Genomic DNA, 9,561 nt, shown 5'->3' on the forward strand with positions numbered 1-9,561 from the left:
GTGTTGTATATTAAATTAAACGTCTTCTAAACTAGAACAAATAGTCGTAATTAAATAAAAGAGGTAATGACTTTCAAAAAGTAAAATAGATTGAGGGGGCTTTAGGTTTTAGTTTACTGAAGTGGGCTTAAAATTAATTATGAATTGAACTATTTATAATATTATTAGTAAAAGGTTAAAAGGGTTGGAGGGGGCGCAGCATCGATGCTGCCCCCTACTAGCTCCGCCATTGCAAGATTTTGGTTATTGAGAAAATATTGTGTTTTGATGGGTGTTGAAGACGATTTTACAGATGGTTTTGTAAGGAAAAAAAAAGATGCGAGTCAAATTTGTAAAAAGTTGATAAATATAAGGATATTATTGTAAATCTATTTAAGTAAGATGAAATGCATATAATTAGAATATCTTTTTTGTGTAAAAAATAGTGTAAATGGTTAGAGATAAATCACAATTTTACAAATGATTCATCCAACTCAAAATTGTAGTAATTGCGAAAAGAGAGTTGAGAAGAGAGTAAACCAAGGAGTCGCTTGAAATCTATAAGCATCTCTATATACATACATTTGGATATAGAAGAAAAAAGAAGATGGTGAAGAGCACAATAGGTAGGGGTGTTCAAAACCGGATATCCGAAAATTCGGATAGTTGATTATTGATATCCGAATCCATATCCGAAATTTCGGATACGGATTCGGATATTAAACCGGATATCCGAATTTCATTAGTTTTAAATAAAGAAAATAAACTCTCCAAGAACAAGAACGTTTCCGTACATTTGTTAGGTATAATAAGACTTCATTTGGTCCGGTTAAATGCAAGTTACCTCATGATACCTAAAGATCTTGAGAAATCAAACTCAAATTACTAAAATCAACATAAAAAGGTAACATTTATACCATTCTCACTTTGCGTACCAAGTAAAAATGTTAATAATTTGTCTTTTTGAATTTCAAATGAAAAAACCCAATGCATTAAAACTATTTTTAATAATTTTTTATATTATATATTTCGGATTTCGGATATCCGAAATTTTCACCTTTTAATATCCGTATCCGAATCCGAAAAACCGGATATCCGAATTTTCGGGTATCCGAATTTTCGGATATCCGATTTTTCGGGTATTTTCGGATTTTTCGGATCGAATGTTCGGATGCGGATATTTTTTACCACCCCTAACAATAGGTAGAGAACATTGATTGGTTGATAATAGCGGTGAGTTGAAGCATGCAACAAAATTGGCTCTAAGCCAATCAACATACACAAAGAAGATCCAACACAGCCGTAGAGAAACGGATAATAGGCAAAACTGTGCATTGTTTATAAGTGTGTTAGTTATTAATATATTTATATAATTAATGAAATATCTAGTTTATAATACATATTATGTAATTTTTCTTTTTAATTAATGGAAACTGAAAAACAAAATTTGCATTATTTGAAATAGGATCCAAATCCAATCAACTTATTGGTGAGTTCTCGTAATAGGCGTCTATTATATCTAACAAATGTTGTATTTTGTTATGTTTGGAAAGCATGAATTGTAACTCTATTCAAGAAATTGATAATACCTCCTATAAAAACGAAGGAAGTATAATGCTAAGAAGTTTACTATCGATTTGCATTAGTATTGTTAAAATCTTTAAAGTGTTTGTTCGTTTTTATTAATCATTATGCTTTTCGATGTAGTTTCCTGTTGGCTTTTAATTTAATATTATTTATCATTGTGTTGAAATCATTTAAGTGTTTATTTTAATTTTAAGATAAATAAATATTAAGTTATTTAAAATAAATCAATATAAGACTTTTCACTTTTACATTTCGAAAAATAAAAAACTCCCATCGGAATGAATCTTTGTATGATTTTTTGTGACAGATTTTCTATAGAATATGTGACACCCTATCCAAAAATTTACTTTGGTACTTCCCGATGATATTGCACTGGACAAGTTTTCATGACTTTTGTGAAGGAAATTGTTTGGGATGATTTTGTGATGTTTCTAATGGATTGCCGACGGAAATCATTTGTGACATATTTCTTGATGGCCGCGTTTAGTGACTAATTCCCAACAAAATTTGTGTCTAACTAATTAATGTCAGATTCTATAACTAATTTGCCGGTAAAATTGCAAATTTAAAAACCCTAATTAATATATAGGGTTAATGTCATGAAAACCTATCAAGTTTTCATTGTTTTGTCGGTTTTACCCAAAGTTAAAATTTATGTCCATTTTTACCCAAACATTTCGAAAAAATATTTGGTTTTACCCTTTTAGCGGTGATAACAGGTTTTCCAGGTTACCAGTATATTAAATTCGTAAAAAAACCCTTAAGTTTACCATTTATTTGCGTTTTTACCCTTAAGTTTATAATTTTTTTTACACTTTTACCCTTAAGGGTAAAAACGTAAAAAAAAAACTATAAACTTAAGGGTTTTTTTTGCGAAGTTAATATAATGGTAACTTATTATCACCGGTAAAAAGGTAAAACTGAATATTTTTTGGAAAATGTTATAGTAAAAACGGACATAAAATTCAACTTTGGGCAAAACCGACAAAACCCTAAAAACTTAAGGATTTTTATGACATTAGCTCTAATATATAAAAGGACTAAAAGCTCCCATAACATGGAGATCTAATATTTAAGGACTTGACAATCGATCGTAGTTTTCAAAATTAAAACTTGTCTTAGCAGATTTTTGTCTTTTGTAACTTGGTTAGAATAAAAGTTATTGTTTTGAGTAGTGAAAACGTCCTAGCACCGAAGATATCGCTTTACTTGACTAAATCACTAGAACAACCCCATTTGAGACTATATTAGTATGATGCCTTATAGTTTTGGCTCCAAAACATTAAATTATATTTAATGAAAGTAAATTTTAACATCATATTTTATGTTGATGTATGGGATAATTAACATTTTAATCAGGGCCGGTCCAAACGGTGGGCAATCTGGACAACCGCCCAAGGACCATGTCTCCAGGATGCCCAAAATTTATGGCTATGTAGTGTGTGTCTATATATATATATATATATATATATATATATATATATATATATATATATATATATATATATATATATATATATATATATATATATATAAGTTATTACTTAGATAATTTTTAGGGCTTAAAGTTGGTTCAAACTCAAACTAGTTCAAAAAATAAACAATTTGGCTTGCTTGTTATTGCTAACTGAACGTGTTTATAGTGAAGAATAAATGATATTTTTGTTTAATCTTTATAATAGTTGTCTTTAAGGGGCTTTTTTTTTCTTTTCGCCCCGGGACCTATATACTTTTGGACCGGCCCTGATTTTAATTATTATCTTTTAGACCGGAGGTGTACTAACATTTCACTCAATGTTTTAAGGTGGACTAACCTTTCACATTTTAATTATTATCTTTTAGACGGGATGGTGTTACTAATCAAGTATTTTTAAATTTTGTGACATTACAGGCGAGTGTACTGACTTTTGCTTCACCTTGATGTCGGATGATTCCGGTTGGCCTCCATGATTTTCATCGGAGTTTTAGGTTGCTTCTTCTGGTGAAGCAAAAGTTGCTCGAAGTATTAATCTTTTCGGTGTTGTGGCTAGTTATATGCAACTAAAAGCACCTCTCAAAAGCTTTTGCCAAACAATTCTATACAAATAAAAGATAAAGTTTAAATCAATTTTCAAAGCTATCACTTAATTTTATCAACTAGTGTTCATTGCTCTAGTGTCTTGATAGTTGCTTATAATAGAATTTGCCACTCCAAAAAAAAGTAGGGAAATGACTTAAAAGCCCAACGAAGTTTTCAAACTGTTCAAAAAACCTCAATCATGTTTTGTCTGTCAAAAAAAACTTTGTCTAAAAAGCCCAACTAAGTTATATTTTCCTGAAAGTCAAATAAGAGAAATGGATGACGTGGCTTATTACTGTATCGGGAAAATGATTTGTTAGACCAATAAAGTTTCCAAAACGTTTAAAAAACTCTAATCATGTTTTGACTGTTCAAAAATAACCCCAATGAACTTAAACAAAACAAACTTGGGATTTTTTGAATGGTTTGGAACTTTGTTGGACTTTTTAGACAAAAAATTAAGTTCGTAGGGTTTTTTTAACAGACAAAACATGATTGAGATTTTTTGAATAGTTTAAAAACTTTGTTGGGATTTTAAGCCATTTTCCCAAAAAAAATATCAAGTTATGCAAGACATGTCATGAACGTTAAAAGAATGAATGGTTCCTCTTTCTCATATAACCATTGAAACAATTGCTCAAACACAAACGACCTCATAATCCCACAACACACATATATGCCCTATAACACACCACCAAAATAAGAAGAATAATGCTATTTCCACATTATAGAAATAAAAAGACATTAAGATCTACGATTCTTCGTGGTTATGTACTCCTGTGTGTCCATACATATCGCTAGTTTGACCAGAATTATCAAGTAATGGTGAAGGCGATCCCATAGTTGTTTGCACCCCATGTTCTACTGTCTCATTATTCATCACTTCTTCACTGTTTTTATGCAACTCATCGGAATTCCCATTTGCTCCGCCACTTGGTTTCCCATTTGCTCCGCCGGCTGTATACCCTGAAACGAATTATCATAATTAACAAATTAAAATCAATAACACAAATCGTCACAAAATTCCCCAAAAGCCTCGCTTTGCATGTCAGATTGCGATTTAGAAAAGAGATCTAATTAACCTGAAGCAACTGGCATAATATTAATGGCCTTGATCATTGGTTTCTTTTTCTTTCGCAAAATGACAAACACACCCACAGCTACCCAGATGAGAAAGAATATCGGGATCGTAATGCCGAGTACTACTGGTAACATGCTGCTTTTCTTTTTCTTGCTGCGAGTTAAGGTGGTGCTCCCCGGAGATGAATTCACAGTCCCCGGAGAAGTCGAACATGACTTACCGGATGTACACACAGAAGGGTTTCCAGTCACACTGTTCATAATCCGAAAAAGAAAATGGAAAATTAAAAATTATTTACAGTGTAAGTAATATGAAGAAATAACAAACAACAATCCAACTTACGTTAATTTCAGTTTGTTGTTCTTTGATAACGAAGTGGGTATGGGTCCACTAAAGTCATTATCTGCCAAATTCCTATAAAGAAGAATTAACATCATAATGAGATATTTTCTTGGCATGCATCATTTGTTGTCACGAAATCATATGCGATTCTATTATATTGAAATCAATTCTAACCGATAATTAATGAATTCACAAAATATACTTACACTTGTTGGAGATTAGTCATGGTACCAAAGAAACTAGGAATTTCTCCATCCAAGCTGTTATTGTGCAAGTCACTACAAACCAAAAAAGACAAATAAAAGTAAGACGCGCGATAAATTCTGCATTTTAATATAGGTTTTCCGATTCTATTGTTTAAGTGAGATATCGGTTTTTTAAATGGAATTTTTTTAAGCATTATCAATAATTTAATTAACAGGTAATTACATTAGGTCGAATTTTCAAATGTTGATTAAAAAACTATCAAAATCCGATTGTTAGACTTACATTGTCTGGAGCGCATCCATGGAACTAATGTCTGGAAGTTCGCCCGAAAGCTCGAAGCCATCAAGAAACCTATAAAATATAAAATTTTCTTATAACTCAATCAATTAAGATTCTTTTGTGACGGAATAAATCCATCGCAAATTAATATTGCAAGAGATACTCGCGAAAAGACATTTACAATGAGGTTATACGAGGTGGTGTCTCGTTGCTGCAATTGAGCCAGTCCCATGAGTATGGTGCGGGAAGACACGGGTCACCGCTCCATTCTCCCAACACGTCGAATGTGTTTTGTAACAAATATAAAGCCTCCACTGTTATGGTTTTCATTTATAACACATCAAAAAATCAAATCAAACAACATCCAATATATAGATCTAGAAAAAGAAAACATTCAAAAATACTACTCACCATCGTTGCTATCGGTCCCATCGGTTAAAAGTCCACTAATATTGAATCCCTCAATGGCGTTTATGAGAGGAGGGAGATCAGAAGTAGTGGTAGCTATTAAAGATATGTTGGTGATGGAATCGACCGAGTAATTATAAAGGTGGCGTTCGAACATACTCCCATAAGGTGGTGAAATCGGATCTGATATTGAACTACTTGATGAAGTTGTCGTCTCGTAAAACCTAAATGACCTCGATTCACCAGTAATGTCGAGGTTGTTTACTTCAGAGAAGTATGTTGTTATGTAGACGAGAGTATTCGAAGGGGAAACTGTTGCCAAAAGCAAACTCTCGGCTGTACTGTCTGCTACAATCGCGTTATCAAAAATTCCCGATGGGGGATTATTGGTTCCGGTCGAGTCAACAAAAATTGCATCATTGGTAACCGCCTTGGTTCCCCCAAGGGCGGGTATCCATATTCGGTCATATGGATCTTGCGGAAATCTGAAATATCGATGTTGTTACAAGTCAAAAATAGTCGGATTACCTCCTCCATGTTGTGAGTAGGACATGTTTATATGATGATGTGACGTATATCTTTTCTTTAGATTGAGAAGTTAATTACTTAAAAAGTATATAAGTTCTTCAAAAACGTACCTTAAGGTTCCACTTGCACCATAAGAAACCCTATTGATCAAGAACAAAGCCCGATTTTCATCGAGTATTCTATAAACGTCAGAGTCAATACTACGGACTTCAAGAGCGGACATAAAAGGGAATTGACCGGACTTTGTTTGAGCCACACACACGCTAACGGTGTCTCCTTTTGTAACATAAGTGGCTTCGTACATTTGTAGCCCACTATTCGTAGTCTCCACAGTTGTCCAAAAGTTTCCATCAAAGTGGAGATCAAAAGTTGGTGGACTTGACAATCGGTCGTAGTTTCCATAATTGAAACTAGCCCGAACTAGCACTTTTTCGCCTTTTGTAACAGGGGTAGAATAACAGTTCTTTTTTCGGGTAGTGAAAACTCTAAGAGAGTCTAACACAGTAGATATCGAGTTACTTGATTGAACTACTCGAGCAAACCCATTTGAAACTAAAGTTTCATCGGGCGTCCAAACCATTAGGTTACCATCAGTGTAGATCTCCGATTCCCCGCAATTTACGCTCCAAAACACTAAAATCACATTTAGAAAAAACACATTTTAACGTAAGGTAAACATGAAACAAGATTTTTAAACCTTAATTAAGTGGTGTGTGTATATAACTTTGTTTACTTATCACCCAAAAAAGACTACGTGATACTTACCCTGACCCGAAACCGAAGATGCAAGTAGGGACAGCAAAACCGAAAACAAAATGAAATGTTCAGCCATGGTTATGAGAGTTCGAAGCTTTGATTATATTTGTGAGGTTTATATAGTCGATTTCATAAGTTGACTTTAAAAGGGAAGACTTTGGAGGACCTAAATTTTGCTTATCATCGTTTTTGTGTGTGGTATTCGCTGTTAAATGACAACTAATATTCTTCAGTTTATTTTTGAACAAGTTGGTTAGAGGAAAACCTTAAATTTGCTTACTCTCGTTTGTATATGTGGTATTCGCTGTCGAATGACAAGTGAGATTGTTCCTTTTTTGGACGTTTCTTTTTAAGGTAATTACACGTGTTGATATTCGATTGGTTATGGGTCGTAAAATTTTAGTCAATCAATCACGTTGACATTAGTGGATGAGTTAACGTTTACTTTGTACGTATATGGGAGTCAACTATAGGAAAATACGCGCTGTACCAGACCCAGTCGACGCCTCGAACTAAATAAAAGAACGATAATTATATAAAAGATATTCTTTATTGTATTCTATCTTAATAAAAATATTTTCAAGACATCTAAAAATTATGTTGCAAGTATATATCTTTTTTCTTAAATCTAATTGAGGGGTTACAGCCAAACTAGCGTTCTGGACAGAAAAGAACACAAAGCTTTAGTTAGTTGGCTGTGTTATATAAACAGTAAACTTACAATATGGATTCTAAGAGAAAAAATTACATTTTAAATAATAAAAATTGATTGAAAGTCAACACAAATTCTGAAAAAAAAAATGAAATGACTTTTTAAATAATAAATACTCATTGAAAGTATGTTGATTCACTGATAATTTGTCCTAGAAAGATATATGGAGCAAGACTAAAAGTAATTAACTTCAACAATTATCAATAGCTAGCTTACTAATTAACAACCTAACATAATGTAAACTTATTTTGCAACCATCGCCGGCTCCGGATATAAATATCTCGATTACGATTATCACATACTTCTTTGAATGCGGACATAGGCTTTGCACACATTTTACATATGTTTTGATTGCGACATTATAAATAATGGATTTTTATCAACTTGCCAACTTTGCATGTTGATTCATTGTTTTTACTGGAGGTCTAGCTGGAATGATCCTCGTCACTTACAGTCTCTGTAGAAAACGAAGATCTAAGCATCTTATGGATATAAAGATTGACATTGATTCTCCTATTTATTACACCGGTCACTCCTAATGTATCTCGTTGTTTTATTATGTTATTGTACTATAAAGATGTTTTTAATCACCAAAATAACCATATATCATATGTGAATCAACAAAATAGCCAAAAAAAAAAATTCCAACGAGAGATTAGAATTTGAAAATATATATATATATATATTATATTGAGTGTATTATAGTCCTTCTAGGTTCGAGGATACCAAATTCACAACAAAACTACGTCAAAATGACCATATGCACCATATTTGTAGCTTTGAAACTTGATGCTGAGGTCGACTCTGATATCATGAAAAATATAATTGGAATACTTTGAGCAAAAATAATCACTTTGAGGTCGACTCTGATATCATGAAAAATATAATTGGAATACTTTGAGCAAAAATAATCACTTATGCTTTTGACCAAAGTGTTTATAGTCGGTATCAGCAAAGGTTAAGGGTTCAAATCTTGTTGTAGATAAAAGATATGCGTCTAGCGGTATCAGGATCATTTGACTGAAATTTTGATATCTTAAAAGAAATATTTCATTAGCATGTTGTTTCAATTGGCAAATCGAGTTTACAAGTTATGTGTGTATACACAAAGATGACCGATCATGAGTACGGATGAGCATAACCGGGTACCCGTCTGATTTTCACGGAACCGGAACCGGCGCGCGGTTCCCAAAATATTAGAACCGGAACCGGAATCAATTGTATCGGTTCTCAATATTTTAGAATCGGAACCGGAACCGCCGGTTCCAGTTCCCTTACCGAATACACACTTTCAAAAAAATTACAAAATAATTCTTTCCAAAAACTAATAACTAAACAATTTAAACCAACTCTATATCCGGTCTAAAACCAAAAAATTCGAAACTTAACCAAGCTAAAGAGCTTCCTTCACCCAACAAGCAAAACACAAAAAACTGATAAAATAAGTCATAAACAATATCTCAGCATCCCACAACGGTGGGACACAAAAAAAATGTCAAATTCCTTGCTCCCCTCTCAAAACTATTTTATAAAGGAGAAACTCCTCCTTTTTTTTTTCTTTCTAGGCACCAATGTGGGAGGGACAACCAAATGTTAAGCTAATTTTTAGACTTTTTTTTTTTT

General features: G+C 32.8%; 1 protein-coding gene across 1 annotated transcript; it reads right to left on the reverse strand.

Annotated features, from left to right (window-relative positions):
- Window positions 1-4,218: 4,218 nt before the first annotated feature.
- Window positions 4,219-7,381, reverse strand: LOC111909468 (uncharacterized protein At1g24485). The gene is made up of 9 exons (XM_023905295.2): window positions 7,236-7,381; window positions 6,581-7,103; window positions 5,946-6,427; window positions 5,716-5,848; window positions 5,538-5,606; window positions 5,255-5,326; window positions 5,049-5,120; window positions 4,708-4,958; window positions 4,219-4,591 (listed from the first exon to the last, which is right to left on the reverse strand). The coding sequence occupies exons 1-9, from the start codon at window positions 7,300-7,302 to the stop codon at window positions 4,377-4,379; spliced, it is 1,884 nt and encodes a 627-aa protein (XP_023761063.1). The 5' UTR covers window positions 7,303-7,381; the 3' UTR covers window positions 4,219-4,376.
- Between the last annotated feature and the right edge of the window lie 2,180 nt (window positions 7,382-9,561).

Source organism: Lactuca sativa, chromosome 8 (genome assembly GCF_002870075.4).
Source record: "Lactuca sativa cultivar Salinas chromosome 8, Lsat_Salinas_v11, whole genome shotgun sequence".
NCBI lineage: Eukaryota > Viridiplantae > Streptophyta > Magnoliopsida > Asterales > Asteraceae > Lactuca > Lactuca sativa.